Source organism: Puntigrus tetrazona, unplaced genomic scaffold, assembly GCF_018831695.1.
Source record: "Puntigrus tetrazona isolate hp1 unplaced genomic scaffold, ASM1883169v1 S000001111, whole genome shotgun sequence".
Classification (NCBI taxonomy): Eukaryota; Metazoa; Chordata; class Actinopteri; order Cypriniformes; family Cyprinidae; genus Puntigrus; species Puntigrus tetrazona.
The window spans coordinates 2,274,249-2,294,051 of NW_025048699.1; the positions used below are offsets into that span (position 1 = coordinate 2,274,249).

The 19,803-nt window shown below is 36.3% G+C and overlaps 2 protein-coding genes across 11 annotated transcripts; one reads left to right on the forward strand and one right to left on the reverse strand.

Annotated features, from left to right (window-relative positions):
* Positions 1-1,524: 1,524 nt before the first annotated feature.
* s100z (S100 calcium binding protein Z) lies at positions 1,525-18,324 on the reverse strand. Of its 10 annotated transcripts, none has more exons than XM_043234332.1 (6): positions 17,941-18,324; positions 16,214-16,354; positions 10,640-10,677; positions 6,333-9,842; positions 5,860-6,016; positions 1,525-2,111 (listed from the first exon to the last, which is right to left on the reverse strand). In XM_043234332.1, exons 5-6 carry the CDS (start codon positions 5,998-6,000, stop codon positions 1,935-1,937), a joined length of 318 nt encoding a protein of 105 aa, XP_043090267.1. In that variant the 5' UTR covers positions 6,001-6,016; positions 6,333-9,842; positions 10,640-10,677; positions 16,214-16,354; positions 17,941-18,324; the 3' UTR covers positions 1,525-1,934. The 10 variants fall into 10 exon arrangements, with proteins under 10 accessions (XP_043090267.1, XP_043090266.1, XP_043090272.1 ...); XM_043234331.1 differs by having other exon boundaries at positions 16,214-16,387; XM_043234337.1 differs by lacking the exon at positions 17,941-18,324 and having other exon boundaries at positions 6,333-6,519; positions 9,710-9,842; positions 16,214-16,601.
* Positions 12,906-14,228, forward strand: ch25hl2 (cholesterol 25-hydroxylase like 2). Its single transcript, XM_043234329.1, has one exon. The coding sequence runs from the start codon at positions 12,906-12,908 to the stop codon at positions 13,776-13,778; it is 873 nt and encodes a 290-aa protein (XP_043090264.1). The 3' UTR covers positions 13,779-14,228.
* Positions 18,325-19,803: the final 1,479 nt, after the last annotated feature.

Below are 19,803 nucleotides of genomic sequence, written 5' to 3' on the forward strand. Positions count from 1 at the left end.
ATTCAAAGGCTATAGAATGAAGAATGGACACACATATGCACTATTAAATAAAATAATGCATTTATAGCCTATATAAATAATAATAATAATAATAATAACATTTAGTACATTATTCAAATAGAGTGGACATATATTTCTGGACTATAATAATGTACAAAAACTGAGTAGACGCACCTCAGTTGGAAATATGCACTCATAAAAATCCAACTCCTTATCCAATAATGCCTTAATGCAATTACAGTACGTTCCTGTTCATTAAAACGACATTTTACACAGCGAGCTTCATTATAGCACACTATACTTATTACTGGTAGTGCATGGGACAGAGACGGCAGACGCTCAGGAGAAAGTGCGTCATACAGTGAGCCGAGCTCTGGAGAGAATATCAAGTGCTCTATAGAGAGAAGATGAAGCGCACTGCTGAGGGACAGACAACGGAAATGAAATGTTTCTGAAGTCGTTACTGAAGCACAGCAGTGTTTGGAGGGAAAACAAGACTTCTGGTAAATAACCTGCCTTCTGTCTGATGTATTTCCCAACACAGACACTTTAAACCTTTAAGATGGACTATAAAGCACACAAACACATGGTCATCCAGTGCATGGCTTCACTTTATAGTGCTGATAGCAGAGTGATAAAGTATTATGCGTTCCTGGATCAGCATCATCTAAAACTGTAAAAGTGATAGTTTAACCAAAATTGGGAAATTACGCCATCATTTATGCACACTCACGTCATCCAAAAGCTGAGTGACTTTCTTCTGTGGACAACAAAAGATACATTTGGTGAAACTGAACAACAGCACGTCAACACATATGTCACGTATCCCACAATGCAATGCTCTTAAATGAACCTTTTATTTACAGCGTGATCAATAAAACACGTCATTTCAGCTGTGGTTTTTAACTTATGTTTTGTTCGGACTAATACTAATGATTGTTTTGTTCAAAAATGTAGGTTTAAAAGGTAACAAAGGTCGTTTTGGTTTTAGTTCAGATTTTATTCATTTCCATTTAGTAATTTAGTGCTTCAACAATTTTTTTCAGTTAGTTGCCAAGGAAATATTTCTAATCTCTTTAGTTTTTGGTCTAATATATATATATATATATATATATATATATATATATATATATATATATATATATATAAAATATATATATAAGTATATGTTAGTGGTTACATGATGTGCACTGTGTATATTTGTTTTGTATATTTATATTGTTCTTAAATATATACATGCATGTGTGTGTGTGTGTGTGTGTGTGTGTGTGTATATATATATATATATATATATATATATATATATATATATAGTATATACACACACACACACACACACACACACACACACACACACACACATGCATGTATATATTTAAGCAAAATATGTCATGTTTATTTATTAAATATTTTTATATATAAGTTCCATGAATATATTTGCATGTAAATACTTAAAAATACATGCTACTTTATATATACATATTAATATGCACAGTAAACACACATATATTATGTAGACAAAAACGTTTATTTTGGATGCGATGCGCAATTGTAATTGCAATTAACCATTCGACAGCTCTAATATATATACACTGCACTTATGAAATGAGAGAAAAAACATGATTCGGCTTAGATTGTATGATTTAATGGATGAAAAAACCCATAAGTAACATTGACATCTACACTGTATTCTACAGGCATATGATAATAAAGTCCAGCTTTCAGTTTAGAAGTACATCCTTTCATTTCAGAAAAGAACTGTCATTTTAAATCAATTAAACACATTATTCACTGTTATTTAACGGCCGGTTTCCTTTAATACAAACCAAGGATAGAACGAAAACGGCTAACATAAGGACAAGTGGTCTGGTTCATAACAAACAGTTTAACGCATCACAGAGCATTACACGTGCAGGTACTTCTATGCATCCGTTTCATTTGCCTTTCTTTTCGTCTTTGCCTTTCTTCTTCTGTTGTTCCTGGAAGAAGTCATTGCATGCCACCGTCAGCGCCGCCACCAGCACCACAAACTCATTAAAGTCGACCTCGTTATCCTTGTTGGAGTCCAGGTCGTTCATGATCTTCTCTACTAGATGAGGGTCCTTTTGAGACTGAACAAAGGCAAGACAAACATAACAAGTCAGTCGGAAACATATAAATGCCATATTGCGCTGCAATCGGTACTAGATGCCGATTGGTCAAAATGTCCTAAAGAAGTTATTACATTTAGGACTTTAATAATTTCATGTTTCATAATTTTATAAGAATTGTGTATGTATGTACTTTTTCCATTATAATTGTATTCCTTTTATTATATATAGCACATTTGATCATAGTGCCATCATACTTTTTTGTTTTTGCATTTAATGTTTAATTTAAATAAAAAATAAGCCACCCCCACCCCAAAAAATGACAAATGTTCTATTCAAAAAAGGTGCAAAAAAATTATGTTTGTAATGTATGTTTTTTGTACATTTATAATGTGTTAGTTAGCTATATTTCTTTACTTATTTTTAACCTAAACTGCTTTGAATTGAGATTATTTTGCGATGCACAAAAAAAAACATGATTTTTAAAAATTGTTAAAAATATGCACACACACAGCATATCTGGTATACTTTAGAAATTATACAGAACAGACCCCTTTTTTCACATCTTATGTGAGTTACGCTCTTAATATTTAAACTATATTAATACTACATTAGTCAATTATATTTCAATCTTATTATATAAAGGAATATATTTTGAATTAATAAAATATTTCTACTTTGTTTTTTACATTTTATATAGTATGTTTCTCTAGTCTGAATTATTATTTGATATTCAACCTTTATAACAGAATAACAATGTTCAGCATGTACAAATACACTGCTTTCTTAAAGAAATTGCGTAGTGTTGGGTGCATGTTTACTTTTACATGAGCACTAGCGCTCTGTCATTGATACTGTTGTAACCATTGAAAAAAGATCATCAGATCCATCTCATGGATGCCCATCCGTCTATTCTGACATCCATTACACGTGAGCACTATTGGGCAAAACCCAGTGGCTGTTCGTCCCAGTGGTGATGCTGGTAACCAATGAACCGTGACTTTAAAAGCATCAGAGTCCATCAGCCTGTGGCTACACTGTATGATTGACTCTCTCTCTGTGTGTGTGTGTGTGTGTGTGTGTGTGGTCAACACATGAAGCCACCAGACAGAGTTTAATATCTCACTCATTACTCTTTCTGCCTCCTAACGTTACAGTACACACTCCCTGGAGAGCGTGTGTGTGTGTGTGTGTGTGTGTGTGTGTGTGGCGAGGGAGAGGTGCGAGTCTATATCGGGCTGTGTTCCAGCCAGTAATTGACGATGTGTAAGCAACAGCCTCCTTCTGATGATGCGCACACAGCTGAGACCCACATCTCGCGAAAAACACGGCCAGCTCGTATTTCATCCCAAAAATTAAATGAAGAAGATGAGAAATGATGTTACGTAATGAAAAAAGCCTGTTTTTCAAACCATTAAAATTGTGTTGCATTGAGACGTTATTTGCATGACAATTAAGCACATTTGTCCTCATAATGCTAATGCAATCAAAACATTCTACTTTGCGGTTTTCTTTTTTTCCCAGTCGCATTTAACAGTATCATTAGTATAAATTAGCATAATATTTTATTTAAAACAGTATGAACACATTACAACAAAAACTAACCTGTCAAAATGTTCTATTTAGCTGAAATACACATACTAATATGTATGTGTGTATGTATACACACATACACACACACATGCACACACACACACAATAAAATTCAAATGTATACATATACACACATTAATAAATTCATTCATCTATCTATCTATCTATCTATCTATCTATCTATCTATCTATCTATCTATCTATCTATCTATCTATCTATGTATACATTTATATTTATTTATTTATTAATATCATCATTATTATTAAATGTATTCAATTAATTTAAGCTTCATATCTCTCTCTCTCTCTCTCTCTCTCTCTCTCTATCTCTCTATATATATATATATATATATATATATATATATATATATATATAATGAACCTTAAAATAATATGTATATAATATTTGTATTTATTTATTTTTGCATTTAAATAATGAGAATGTGTACATTGAATAAACATGGTAAAACTCATAATAGTCTTACAGTAGGCTTTTTCTGGATAATTTTTTTTTTAATTACTGAAAAAGTATACATTTAAAATAAATAATAATAATAACAATAAGTAGCATAAAACAATAATCATTAATTATTTTATATTATTCATTATTTTTATTTTGGTATGATCTCTGTGTGTTCTTTATAGGTTTCTAAGATTCACTCTATGAGGAAGGAGAGGCAACTTATTTTCCTCTTCACACACACACACACACACACACACACACACTGCTCAAATCCCCTAAGATCTGCATAGATACGTCAGAGAGACACACCAGGACACAGTTTGACCCAAGCGCTGTTTTCCTGAACTTTTGTCTCATTGAGATTCAGATAAAGTTTCCTAATCATGAATGGGGTCAGTTTTGTGAAACGATATCGTATCTGATGGGAAAGAAATAATTCATTTAATGCATTTCCTCAGATTTTCAGCCAGCTCACCAAGTGGCCTGTCCCAGTGTGAGAGCTGGAATTACACGCCTGTGCACACAGGAAATCCCTTCAGTGCAAACACAGCAAACAACATGAAAAGTTTATTGCGCAATTAACCAAATTATTATCACTAATCAACACGCCGGAGCCCAAAACTCACTCTCATGCGCACATATTAATGCATGCAATGAGAGCAGGGTATGTGCTGCATGTCAAGATGAGATCTTAAATCTTAATAGATGGCATTAAAGCATTATGCAGGGTTGACTAAGCAGTCAGTGAGGTGATGTTATGGGCTGTTTTCTTGAAGGAAAGAGGGCGCTTTGAACTCCACGGTACGTTTTTCTCTCGCTGTTCATATAACAGCTCTCATTTGATGAGAGGTCAAGAGATTGCACATGATTTAAATTATTCTACTGATGGAAAAAAACTAAACCTCAATTTAAAATTCATAGCGTAATTTCTATACACACTGCAGAAATCTAAAATAAAACTATTGTCAGGTAAAGTATTGCAGTAGCTTATTTTATTAATTTAAAAGTTACATACTGTATATAGTTCATATATATATATATATATATATATATATATATATATATATATATATATATATATATATATATATATATATATATATATAGTGTATTTGTATTAGTAAATAAATTAACAAGAATATCTTTTAATTTAGTAAATATAATATATATATATATATATATATATATATATATATATATATATATATATATATATATAAATATAATTTAGTAAATATAATATATATATATATATATATTTATATATATATATATAATATATATATATATATATATAGTGTTTTGTATAAGTATAAATTAACAAGAATATCTTTTAATTTAGTATAATTTATATAACATAGTATATACATATATATAATATACATTGTAGTTGATTTATGAATTAAATAATTCAAAAACAACCAAAAACTAAAAATCTAAAATTATTTAAATTACTACATATATATATAACATAAATGTGGTAAAACATTTAGATATTTCATATGTATAGTAATAATAAAAATGCATATATTTAATTCAATATTATTGTACATTCTTATAAACGTACATGCATATAAATGATTTTGCATGTGTCTTTTCCCGTTTGGATTAGATCCAACTTGCAGGCCCATATCAAATGAACTCTGATAAATGCCAGCTCTCTTTAAGTTAAGCTTTGAAATTGGTCGTGAAAGTTTGCTAAAGATTGCTAACCGTAAGGAAGTCGGTGAGTTCGCTGTTGAGAAGTTCCTTCAGCTCTCCTTTACTGAGTTTGTATTTGTCTCCCTCGCTCCCTGAGTAGTTGTGAAAGACGGTGATGAGCGCGTCCATGGCTCCCTCCAGTTTACTAGGCATTACTGCAGCAGTGCACCTGTGGAGCAGACGGGACACACGTCCAGTTCAGATCCGGTCATGCATAAGTATTTTGCGGCCATATTCACTAACAAACACTTCAAAAGTATCATAGTATTTTTTTCTGGACATGGCAGAATACTAGGACACGCAATATTATAATCTTTCAGTGCATATTAAAGCACCATTGCTCTCCAACGCTACCCTCACAGCCATTTTAAAAATGACCAATTTCATGGTTAAAACCATTTTAAAAGCGCAAACGCGTTATTAGACATCTTCGAGATATCAGGTGAGGACTAAAGTTTTCGGGAAAAGAGATAAAAGTGTCTTACCTCGAGAAGCTGAGAAGTGAAGTTCTGTGTGATGGTGAACAAACTGTTTTCGGGAGCGGGTGAAGTTGTTTTTGAGTAACCTGTGCAGGAAAGACCCTCCTCTGTTGTCACGACGATGTAGGATAGCTCAGGTGTTGCGCCATAGTAACCCTGTGATCTCAATCCGCACCCTTCCCATACACCTGCACTGAAAACACACTCCAAATAAAAGAGCAGCGGCCTCTTGAGAGCCCTCCACACACACACACACACACACACACACACACACACACAGAGTACGTGCAGAACTAACTTCACTTTTAGGAGCCACGTATGCTCAGTTTCTGCTGATATACTGATATTTTTTTGTAATTTTAGATGGATGTCAGAAATACTGAACCACGATCCATTACAACATTACAGGCCCACCAGTTTCCAAATATTTTTTTCATTCATAATATTTCATTCAGCATTTTGAAGCATAACATTTGAAAGGTGCCATTTCTCTTTAAAATAAATGTCCATACTAATGTGGTAATAATATGTTGTGGCACCTATTTACACTATCATTCAATTTTTTTAAGCACAATTATTTTCAACATTTATGAAGGATCAGTGTCGCGTGACACTGAAGACTGTAGTGGTAATGATGTCAAAATCTTAGCTTTGTTCACAAGAATAATGCATGTTTCAAATATATTCAAATAGAAGATAGGCACGATTTTGCCATTTTTGTACAGTATTTCTGATTAAATAAATGGTGCGCTGACTATCAAATCAAACTAAATACATCAGAAAGATCTTCCTGCCTGACAGCACGAAGCATAGCAAACATAAACCAAGAAATAAATACTTTTAAAGGATAAGCACACCCAAAAACCAAAATTCTGTCATCATTTACTCACCTTTGACTAACTCCAAATCTATATGAATTTCTTTGTTTTACTGAACACAAAGGAAGATATTTTGAAAAAGACTGTCACCAGGCTGTTTTGGGTCATCGTTCACTTTAAAATACTATGGAAGTCAATGGAGACCCAAAACACCTAGGCATCTCTAGGACCCCACATGGGGCCTCTGTAAAGTGCCTGCCCCGTGTCCAAAGGGTTCGTCCATTTGTGTGGTCTGGAATATCACATGATTTGATTTCATTCATGTCCACAGCACAAATGGTACAGGTTTAATTAAATATGATTAGTGGGAAGCTTTCCTCATCAAGTCCCTCTAAAAGCATTTCATCAGCATCTCTGTCATAGATGCATACAAGAGCTCTAATTCTGGTCATTAAGTCATCGCAACTGATCAAATAACAAGGCCTATTACCTCTGCCCGGGGAATGAGAGAGTGAGCGAGAGAGAATATAAGAGACTATTATTAAGATTCTGTGCTTGGCTTATCACTTGACTGGAGCTCATTTATTTAATCATGTGATTATTAGTGATTCATAGTACTAGAGGACCAGTATTAGAATCTGAATACAGATGGAAAAAGATTGAGAAAGATATGCTTTAAGGTTGTTTTCTGGTTGCGGTTTTTAGTTGCGATACACATAGGGCTAATTTAGGATAATTGGTGCATTTTCCCTTTCAGTCATCTCGATGGTAAAAGGCATCCTAATTTATCCGAATTCTCCCCGTTCACACAAAGCACAATACGTACGTATAATATTGAATATATTAACTTCATCATGATAGCATTGTGTTTGTTATAAGTTTGCACCTCATTTTGTCGTCTACTGCTTTATTAATGTATTAGTTTTATAAAATGGTTATTCCTCACATGTAGTAGGGTTTCACAAAATAAAACAGCGCCAACAAAGTGTAATGACATTAATAAAAACGTTATCCTTCCGCCAAACAATGTAGTCCCTAAGAAATGGTTGTGGTTGGAACACAGTGGTTGCCAAGCAACACACAGACATAAACAAAGGTGTGTGTTTGTAGAGTATTTTACAACAGCTTTGACGGCTCAACCAATCAGAATCAAGGACCAGAACTATTCGAATAATAACAATTTTTAGGCCTAGTTTGTAGCGTGTACAGAATAGTTCATGGTTGTTTTTGCTCTGTTCTTTCTTCGTGACGGTCTGGTTCAGCTTGTACAGAAAGCTTCAGTGCTTCGATTGGAAAATCCAGCAACATCCTCCAAGCAAAGGCGTTTACGTCACGACTATTATTGCTCAAGGAACGGGACTTGATGACGTACGTGGCGCTCTTGTTTTTTCCTAAAACCACATTATTAATCCCATGGAGTTACTTTTAGGTCAAACCTAAGACCTTTATTTTCTCAAAATCGATATTTATGCGTTTAACCTTGCCGTTTTCCGCCCCTAAAACATAACAGTATCGTCGTGTTTCGAGATCTCTCTTTCTCCCCAAGGATGAAGACGAGTCTATTTTTTACTCCTGATCTCACCTGGGGGAGAGCAGAGGGGGGGTCAGGACGAGGCTCAGGTGTGTTTCACCCCCACCCCTGCAAGCTAAAAGTGTTTTCCGTTTATTAAGATGATGAAACGAAACGTTTCCCTTCTAAGTACTGCGTGAATTAGAGTGAGAGAAATCTATTAGGTTTACTGTGCTGGAGGCCAACGACCAATATAGTCACACACGAATCCTTAATTTTTTGTTTTTTTCATATAACGTCTCAGTATTCACACATCTGCAGATGTCTAAACACCATCAAAATAAACAGCAGAACATGGTAGTTTCACCACATCTTGCTCGTTGCGATCTGCTTTTTTAATGGCAATGTGTTTCTGACCTCTAGTGGCTCAGCTTTGGCAAGACAAGCGATATAGTCGAGATACTGGGAAGGTTTTTTGAAAAGGAATTAGCATTTAAAGTTTGCAATTCGTGAGATTTAAAAACATTTTTTTTTAAAAGAAGTCTCTGTGCTCACCAACACTGCATTTATTTGACCAAATATATTGTACGAACAGCGATATTGTGAAATATAATTGCAATTTAAAACAACCCATTTCTATTTTGACATTTTATTCATTCCTGTGAATATTCAGTCTCATTACTTCACTCTTCAGTGTCACGTGATCTTTGAGAAACCATTGTAACGTGTCGATTTGCTGCTGAAGAAACAAAAACACCAGTTATTAGTGCATGAAGGCTTATGGTTATGTTTACGGTAGCTAGCCTAGCATAGGCTATATGCATTGCCTGTACATCTACAGAAACAATCTATTTTGCCAGGTAAGAGAATTTGCTCCCATAACTAACCTTTAATCCTAATTTAACAACCTAGTTCTCGCAAAAGCAATCTGCACAGGTATATAAACACTGCGTTAGGTCTGTTGCGGTGTAAATACCTAAACAGCAAATGTGAAATGTCTGTATCATACTGCATGTTATGTAAGAGCTGCAGGCTAGAATTTATCGACAACTCACTGCAACCAGATGATGATGAGCAACTTGAGCAGCTACAGGACCAGACAGCTAATCCTGGTGCTCCTGAAGGCTCTTCCCAGTAATTCAAGCAAGCTGAAACCTCCGTCAAGCTGTAGTGGCTTTGACTGAGCATCTGTGATGAGAAACAATGCCAGTTCAAGTCTCACCAGAACACAAAATACTGAAAACTTCACTTTTATGTAATAAAATAGTTCCTGTAATTGATTTGGACATTTAGCATTACATCACCTGTTCGACAATGGCTCAATGACTTCAGTGAATGGGTGCCGTCAAGAAAGAAAAAGAAAAGAAGCGAATGGGTGCCGTCACACAACTCCTGTTCATCAATTAAATCTTTTGCCTGTTTGCAAAAAACAAATTCATCTTTCACTTTAAACAAGCCTCCAACAATGGTCTTTTACTGGGGGAACTCATAGACTCGTATTTTGGCAAGGAACAACAGTTTGAAATGCCTTTAAAAAAGTTTTTAACTAGATGTTAATTGATGGACTTGTAAATTACTTGATTCAGTTGATTACTAATTACTGTGATGCATTTATTAGCTGTTCGGACTCTCATTCTGACGGCACCCATTCACTGCAGAGGATCCACTGGTGCGCAAGTTGCGTAATGCTCAATTTCTCCGATTGTGTTCCAATTAAAGAAACTAACTATTCTACATCTTGGATGGCCTGATGGTGAGTGAATTTTTATTTTTGTGTGAACTATTCCTTTAAAGCAAAAACGTGTATTCAAAGTAACAACTGACATGAAAATGATATCTATTTGAAATGAGCACATTATGTTTTATAAAACAAGAAATATTTTATTTCTTACACGAATACAGTCAATGCAAATGAATAGTCATAATTTATATGCACTGATATAAATAGCTTGTCAATTAAATGTAAAAAAAAAAAAACACTTCACCTTTAAGCATTAACGCTCTGCATCTCATGTCAGTCAGCCTGTAAGTGATTCATACATGATTAATATTTTTTATTCAGTGTTTTTATCCAGCCTTTCACACAGATTTCTGTGATTTATTCATGCATTCTGTACTAAGAATTAATTTACAGATATATACACTGAAAACAAACCATACGATTCAAAAATCGCTGTTGTCCCTATCATGAAGGATGTTTTTTTGCGTGAGAAGTGGATCATTAATGACTCCATAGAGAGCAGCTCAGTGGCCGTCTGCCCTGTCCTGCTCTCAGCTTCTTTCTGTTCGAACAAACCAACTTTATTCTGTAGAGAGATTTATGCATGACCACAGTGACACCCAACTGAAACTTCCTGGTCTGAAAAATGACAAAACATAAACAAGGGCTTTTCATCTCTGTGAAGGCCTGACAGAAAAGCTATGATTAATGAGAGACAGAAAGAGAAAAGGCGAGTGAAAATAGGCTGCACAGGCCTACTCATCCATATACAGAGATGGGTTATTTTTGATGCATTTAACGAGACAACCATATGAATATTAATGGAAATGTTGTGTTATGTCAATTTATGTTAATGTCACGCTAATTAATTTATATTAATAGAAAGTTTTGGAAGGTGCAGCAGGAAATAAGAGGATGTGGAGAAACTCCTGAAATGATGTAATGTCGAGGTCAGTTGCTATACTATCAACATCCACCTGTTACACAAATACAACTTAACGCAGTTAAAAATACAGATTTTTTCACAAAATGTGAATATAATAATGTCTAACGCATGAACAAATCATTCTTGGAGTCAGATTTTGTCAGTTTCGAATTGTTATTTTCTCAAAATAACGCTTAGCTCTCATTGATGCAATTATGACAGAAGTAAAATTGTATGTTTCTCATGCAAAACTACTGTATGCTTTGAGCTAGGACTCGAAAGTTCACGAGTTGTATGGACCAGTTTTATAATACCTTTGTGATGCTTTTGCATTTTCTTCATGCTTAAAAATTTCTTTTTTCAATGCAAGTGCATAAAAGAGCAAACCCCACATTGCCTGTTGTAGGGAATTCCCCTTTTCTTTTCAAAAAAAGAAAGTCATATATATTTAGAAGATCTAAGATCTAATTCCAAAGCAATTTATGACTCAAATTTTGTGTTATTTTAGTATAATTTATGTATTATTATTGTATGTATTTATATTTTAAATAAGCTTTTATGTTTATATTTTTAATAACATTAAATTTTGAATAAAAAAATAAAGCAATTTATATTAAAAACGTTTTAACTTTTAATAACTATGTTTTTTGCCATTTTTATAATTTATAAGTATATTAGTATATTATAAGTTTTTTTGTTATATATTTTTATATAGCTTTAATGTATTTTTCCTGAGTAATTTCAGTACTCTTAGCTTAATACCTATATATATATATATATATATATATATATAATAAATAAGTGTAAAATTTTCATATTAATTTTTACATAAAATATTTGTTTTATTTTTTCAGCTTTGTTTCAGTTAATGAGAACTATCAACATTTTAAAGACCCTAATGCTTTGCAATATATGTTTAGCAAAGAGACTCACCGCTAAATGTCTAAAACCCTTTTTTAATGCACGCTGTCTTTAATGTCTCTTATTGGCGGTTCTTGCATAAATAAAATCACACTGCCAACTAAAAAGGGCATTTAAATTCGAATGACTAACTTTTGTTCATCGTTTGAACTGCAGTGCATCAATTAATCAATCGGTCTCTGGTTATTAATACATGCAGAGCAGATGATTCAAATCAAATAGACATTTCACATATCACTGAGACATCTCTGCTTATTTCTCCCCATTTTTAGGTCAGAAATGAGTGTTGCATGAACATTTCAGCTGGTCAAATGTTGGATAATCCTCCAACTACCAATGAAAAGACCGTTCACACACAGACACACACACACCATACCAAGAGAAGAGGAGCGTGGTGGTGAGAGAGAGAGAGAGAGAGAGAGAGAGAGAGAGAGAGAGAGAGAGAGAGAGAGAGAGAGAGAGAGAGAGAGAGAGAGAGAGAGAGACTACAGATGCAGGAGGTGGTGCTTGGACACATTTTAGAGGCATAAAGGCCTGCCTCATTTGGCGCAGATCAGATCTTTTACAAAAAGCCACATCCAGCACTCCAAACAAGAGAAAGTCGCAGCCGGCCACTGCCAGCATCCTCACCCCGCCGCAGGAGTAACAGCAGCCTGGCTGTTGCATCAACGACACGTAGCTGGACATGAATCCCGGCAGTCTGCGCGGCGTGCTGGACGTCAGCAACGCAACCTGGGCTCTCTCGGAGAGCTCTCTGCTGCAGCCCATGTGGGACTACCTCCAGCAGAACCACGAGAGCACCTTGCGCTCGCCGCTCTTTCCAGTCATCCTCTCGGTGTCCATGTACCTGGTGCTGGTGTTCTTCTACACCGTGCTGGACTTGCTGGCTCCCACCTGGCCCTCCATCCGACGCTACCAGATTCACCAGGACCGCACCGTCACCTGGTCCAACATCGGCTCCACTTTGGCGCTCACCACGTACAACCATCTGCTCTACATCTTCCCCGCCGCCGTAGCCCAGTGGCTCTGGCGGCCGCCCGTGCCGCTGCCCCGCGAGGCGCCCACGCTCAGCGCCTTCCTGCTGGGAATCGTGGGCTGCACGGTGGTGTTCGACTTCCAGTACTACTTGTGGCACCTGCTGCATCACCGCGTCGCCTGGCTGTACCGCACCTTCCACGCGCTCCACCACCAGTATCGGCAAACCTTCAGCCTGGTGACGCAATACCTATCCGCTTGGGAGCTCTTCAGCGTGGGCTTCTGGACCACCGTGGATCCTTTGCTCCTCCAGTGCCACTGTCTCACCGCCTGGGCGTTCATGCTCTTTAACATCTGGGTGTCCACCGAGGACCACTGCGGGTACGACTTCCCTTGGGCCATGCATCGCCTGGTTCCCTTCGGCCTTTGGGGTGGAGCGCTGCGGCACGACGCTCACCATCAGCAGCCGGGCACCAACTTTGCGCCTTTCTTCGCCCACTGGGACTGGCTGGGGGGGACGGCGACCATGCCGGCTCCCGTGAAGACAAAAACGCGGAAAGAAAGGGACGAAAAGGACGCCTGAGGCTCTGCTTTCCCTTTCACACCCTCGCTCGCATCTCTCTCTTCACTCCATCTGTCCCGCCCTGTCTCGCACGTTCCCTGTCGCTATTCATCTTCTCCCTGAACTGCAGATCAAGTGTCTTACTAACAAACCAGTAGAGAAGCAAGCAGCACATTCCCGACGAAAGCGTCCTGCTTTTTGAATGTATAAAGTGTCTTTTCTTGCAAATCGATCTATTTTTCTAAATAATAATAAAAAGACTCTTTAGCATTTGATGGCCAATTTGTGGAGTTTTGTGGCATATCTCAGGTTTGTTGTTTTGGCCTAACATCTTTCAAAAAGATTGTGTGTGTGTGTGTGTGTGTGCGCGTGTGTGTTCAAAATGGCTTGTATTCCAATGCTTGTTATTGTATTTTGACACTTTTTACTAAACTTGAGTCAATAAAATGCTGTGTTGTTTCTTAAGGTGAACTTCAGCTGTGTTCATATGCATTCGACGATGCATTGCAACCTATGGATTGCTCCAGAAAAAAAAACAGTTACCGTTACAATCGTTAGAGAAGAGGACTTTGTGAAGTAACACGTTGGCTAACACAGTTGGCTCACTGTGATTGCTAGATTGCTTTATAACTACGTACATCATCATCCCTGCTGCTGTTTGTGTATGCTAATATAAATTCAAAATACAGACGCAGTAATTTTTAGCACGATAACTGGGTTGACAGTCATTGTAAAGTTTAAAAACACAATTTACTCAGCATTGAGCAATGTCATTCCAACTTTGTATTACTGTCTTTCCTTCATGAAACACAAAATGAGATGTCAGAGCTGCTCTTCCAGCAAAGAAAGTGATTTAGTTGTAAAAACAAGACAAAATGCACTACATTCCATGCCTTCTGGAGCTGTATGATATATGTTTGTGATAATCAGATCCAAATTTAAGCCACCAGAGCTCTGAAGATTTAACTTAGGCTTAACACTATCAGCTCTTAAATGTCACATGACTGATCAAGTAAAAAAAAAAAGTCACTGTATTTAACTTTTGAAAGCTGCATAAGGTTAAGGCAAAAATTAGAAACATAATTTACTTGCCGTTATTTCAACTTTTTGTTCAGTGATACACAACTTGATGTTTGAGCTGCTCTTACAGCAAAAAACAAAAAAATACCATAAGCGCCACAAAATGCATCTATATTCCATGTCTTTTGAAACCATGCGATAGATACATGTGAGAAACAGAACTTTAATTTTGTTCATTTCACCTGGTACTTCACAAAGGCTGAATGATATTGGTTGACACTTGAGAATTGCAAAAGACCCAAAAATGACCCAAAAACGTGGTCATAAGTTACTTCATGTCATTCCAAAGCCATATACTTCTTACTTTCATGAAACACAATATGAGGCATAAGGCAGAATGTCTGAGCTGCTGTTCCACTGAAACTACATGGTGATTTACACAGCCAGGCTTGAAAATAAATAAATAAATAGATAGTTGTGCACCATATTACAAGACTTCCATGCCATACCGTACAATAGATTAGTGTCTAAAAAACAGTTCTATAAATGCAAATCTCATTTGACAAACATAAAAAGGCTTTTTTTGAAATATCGGGTGCTAATGCTATTGGTTCTCAAATATATATTACCTGACAAATCATTGATATGGCAAGTTTAATAAAAAAGTAATTTGAATATTTTGCTATTTTTCAACAAATAAGACATTTTAAAGAATGCGAGGGAATTGTTTTTGTCTCTTTGCAGAGTCAACACAAGAGTATGTAAATCTATTTTTATTTTTACAACTATTTCAAGAAATGTTGGTCAGTTGTTCACACTAGGGTATCAAATGGCTTCAGAAGACTTGGAAGAGTATGATTCGCATGGATTACTTTTATGCGCTAAAACCATAATAGGGAGCATAAATTAAGGTAATGTGGATGTGTAACCGTGTTTACACTTCAGAATATGGATGTCCAACCGGCATGAACATACGCCACAGCATGCATTGTTTGTTTTCAGCCATCGTTCGGTTCTATGCCACACTATGTTATTCGACAGTTTTACATAAGAGAAGCCCGTAGAGAATCTGGGCTGAGATCAGTCTACAGCCAAAGCGGAGAGGCAATGCTAATTAATCATCTTCTCTTTCAGCCTCCTACTGATCCCTCTGGCACATAGAGAATAGCTCTCCATGCTTTAAAAGAGAGCGAGAGAGAAGAGAGTGAGAAAGAGAAATTCAGATCAAGTTGGCTTATGACACCAGGAACTGAACAATTTCAGATATGATTCAGATTTTTCAGTTTAAGATACCAGCGTGCAATGTCATATAACACAGTGACCTTTCTCATAGGGGGCGGTGGTGCTATCTGCAACCTTTGGCTCGCTCGGAGGAGGCCAAACAAACATGAAAATTGGAGCTTCGCGGCGTTCGTGCATGCGAGGTTGAGTGGTACCTGGCTCACGTCCAGCAGCTCAGTATCTCTGAAGACCTCAGGCTGAGCTCTCTGAACAGTAAGTTGTTATCTGCAGCTCAGCACAGGAAACACTGGAACATTTCCCATCAGGCACTGTTGTGGACGCCTCCCCCTCTGGCACTGCAACAGAGGGGTCCTTGAGGAATGTGGAAACTGGGAGAAAATGTGGACTGTGTTTTAAGCAAGCAGTTATGCAGGAGTGATAAGATAATGCTTAGACTAATCAACCAGTTGTCTGTGAACATCTGAAAGCTCACAATAGAAATGATTGCGCATTCACGTTTACACCGAATGAGATACATCAGCCACCCAAGTCGACATGAACAAAACTTGCTTCTTTACACAAAATAATATCATCACACTCTGCTCGATTGCTCACCATGCTACTTGTATTATTTCAGCAATACATATTTCATGCAAGCCTATGCAACACTCTTATTTCCTATTTGCAATATACAGGTGTGCAAACTATTGTATCCCACAATGTAATGCATTAGACTTGCCCTTGAAGCAATATTAGTTCTCATCTCCTGCTGAAAATCATTAAAAGACATTTTAAGTAAAATGTAGCCTATTAAAAATGCGCAATAACCGCAGGCCCGTAACTGGAGCACAAAATTAATTGTGCAAAAGAGATGCACAACTCTGCGGCAGACTACTGTTTGAAATGCATACTCTTTTACACATTACTTTAAAATATTAGGTAGTGCATAGTCCATACTGCAGTAAACAGTACACTAATACTTCATTCTTTCATTGAGCGGTCTAATACCTCAACAGCCACTCAGTAAGCTAGGTGAGTGCTGCACTTACCAGATCCGTGCAGTAGATGTCACTATGTTCAAAACCCATCCATCAACGTTACTAATACATTACTAATATAACTGTAATGATTCACAGTAAAGGATACTATTAAGCAATAGAATACAGAGCATTGCCTTTCCATTTTTAACTGAAATAAATGTAAATGATTCCACAACATATTAAAGTGATAAGGCCATTCTATTTGTATAAATCATGCTGTTTTTGTACAAAATCTATATTTAAATCTTATCCCCGTAAGACTTTATTGAACTTTTGAATTCACTTTAACATTATACAGATTTTTACACTGAGATTGAATTGATAGATAGATAGATAGATAGATAGATAGATAGATAGATAGATAGATAGATAGATAGATAGATAGATAGATAGATAGATAGATAGATAGATAGATAGATAGATAGATAGATAGATAGATAGATAGATAGATAGATATGGACTGTGAAAAATGTGGCTGCTTTGAATTTGATTATGACATGACCACAACCACCAACAGACCGGCTTCAACACGCTCAGCTAAACTGGTTTTACCAGTCTTAGTGTTTTTTGCTAAACACAGACACAAAGAGCTTCACAGACTAGTCCTATTTTTAAAATATAGGCCAACACACATCCGTCAAAGACTCCAGATTTCACAGAAACAGCACTGAATAATAAATAATTGTGTCTTGAGAAGTGATCCTGAATCTTAAACTCCAGGTGGCGGTGCATGTACAAATGCAACTGAACAGCCGAATGAGAGACAAGGAGAATGAGGTGTATTGTTTGCACAAATCCACATACATATACGCTATCTGTTCAGGAAGCAATCCAAAATGTCAGCAATTACTTCCTACAGTTAAACCTGACTCACTCATCATCTCACAAGCCATTATGTTTACCTGTTCTTCACAGTGTCTTGTTTATCCTACTCTGCTTGAGGTTTGATAGGTTTGTGGAAAAAATCGTAAAAGCTGAATAACAGGTTGTCAGACACATGGAGGGAGGAAAGGGGGAGTGAATAGACAAATAAAGAGAGCAGAGAGAGGGAGCGATGATAGAAAGAGAAGTAACGTCTTCCTCTCTGTGCTGTCAGCGTTATGCAATAAGAACTTCTCTCGCTTTAAACACTGCTGGTCTCAAAGTTCACAATCTTTCTGTCTTTTAACAGCATCACTTCTTACCTTAAAATATCTGTACTGGAAAACTTAAAAGTGTTGTTTGCTAAGGCAAGTGCCAATGTTACTCATAACTCAGGTTAGAGATTCGAACAAATATCAAAGCGTTAAACTTTTATGCTGTAGGCCTACCCTTTGCGCCACAGACTTCGATTATACCTCAAAAAAATATGTTGCTTTTTAAGGAAACGTTTGCTATTATGTATCAGAGTTGATGAAAAAATGTCAGTCCGAAAATGCGTATAATTACATGCGTAAAAATTTACTTCGGGATATATATATATATATATATATATATATATATATATATATATATATATATATATATATATATATTATATTATAACAAAAAAAATAACTCACAAAAACAGTAAAAGCTAAATTCCTCGCAAAAACACACTTCTCAAATGCATCCTCTTATCACACATCTAATAATTATTCCAACGCCAGGAAGAAACTGCAACCTAAATGCCACGAACGAGACCAGCGCGGTATCCATAGCAACGTCAAAAGGCAAACACATCTAGAAATGGTCAGGAAGCTGTGAAGTCAAGGACTGAGAGTCTGTGTGTGTGAAATTCGATCATCAGAGAGTGAGACAGCGTGAGAAAAAGACGGAGGGGGAGACAGAGAGTTCGTGTGTCTTATTTGAGACTTTGGACGGTCGCACCCCAGCCCCGAGGCTACATATATCTGACCCCACACAATATAGTCACCTGAGACCCAGGGAAATGAAAACGAGCGGGATGAATGGACACTTTCAGATACTGATGCTACCTGAGGGGCTGGAGGATATGGAAGATTGTTTCCACCTATGCGTAAAAATAAAGCAGGGACTGTGAGATGAGTCTGAATAAAGAAATACAGCCATATTAGAATATATAGTTACAATTGGAAAAACAAAATCACGTTTGTTATAGGTGAAGTCATTGGAAGAGTTTTATGTTTTTAGACACTTTAAACTGGTTAAACGTGAGAGCAAAGACATCACCCAAAAGCGGAGCACAAATTAATTCCGTTCCTTTGAAAATGTAGTTCATCCCAAAAAAAAAAAAAAAAAAAAATCGTGTTTCATATTTTCTACAAAAATATTAGTAAAGCTGCTTCCAGTACTGTTAACAGAGAAATGTTTCTGGAGCAGAAAATAGGAGCAGCCACATGAACGATTTCCGAATGATCATGTGACATTGAAGACTGGAGACACTGAAAATTCAGCTTTGTATCAAAGGAATAAATTACATTTTAAGATATATTATATATCTTATCAACCCTGAACTGTTTAACGGTATTTATTTTTGGTCGCCATGATTTTGCCAAGACACGATCCTCTATCAACATTAGTGTCCAAAAATATAAACTTATCCCAGTACCTACCACTAACCCTACCAAAATATATTCCTAAAACCAGTGGGAAATGATAGCCGGTTAAAACAGATATTTCCTGAAAAATTATCCCTCAAATCTGTTGGTTGATTGGAATGTTGTTCCAGGATCAACAAGAAGGTTGTAGTTGGTGAAACCTTTTATTTTTTTATGACAAAAACAGTATTCATAAGTAAAAGACAAATTTAGAAAAAAATAAAGTAG

What these genes read in the sequence shown, in the direction of transcription:
- s100z (XM_043234332.1), bottom strand. Translation starts at nt 6,000, where the DNA reads ATGCCTAGTAAACTGGAGGGAGCCATGGACGCGCTCATCACCGTCTTT. An exon ending in AACTCACCGACTTCCTTACG is followed by an intron (nt 2,112 to 5,859) that starts GTTAGCAATCTT and finishes GCCTTTGTTCAG; the next exon opens with TCTCAAAAGGACCCTCATCT.
- ch25hl2 (XM_043234329.1), top strand. Translation starts at nt 12,906, where the DNA reads ATGAATCCCGGCAGTCTGCGCGGCGTGCTGGACGTCAGCAACGCAACC.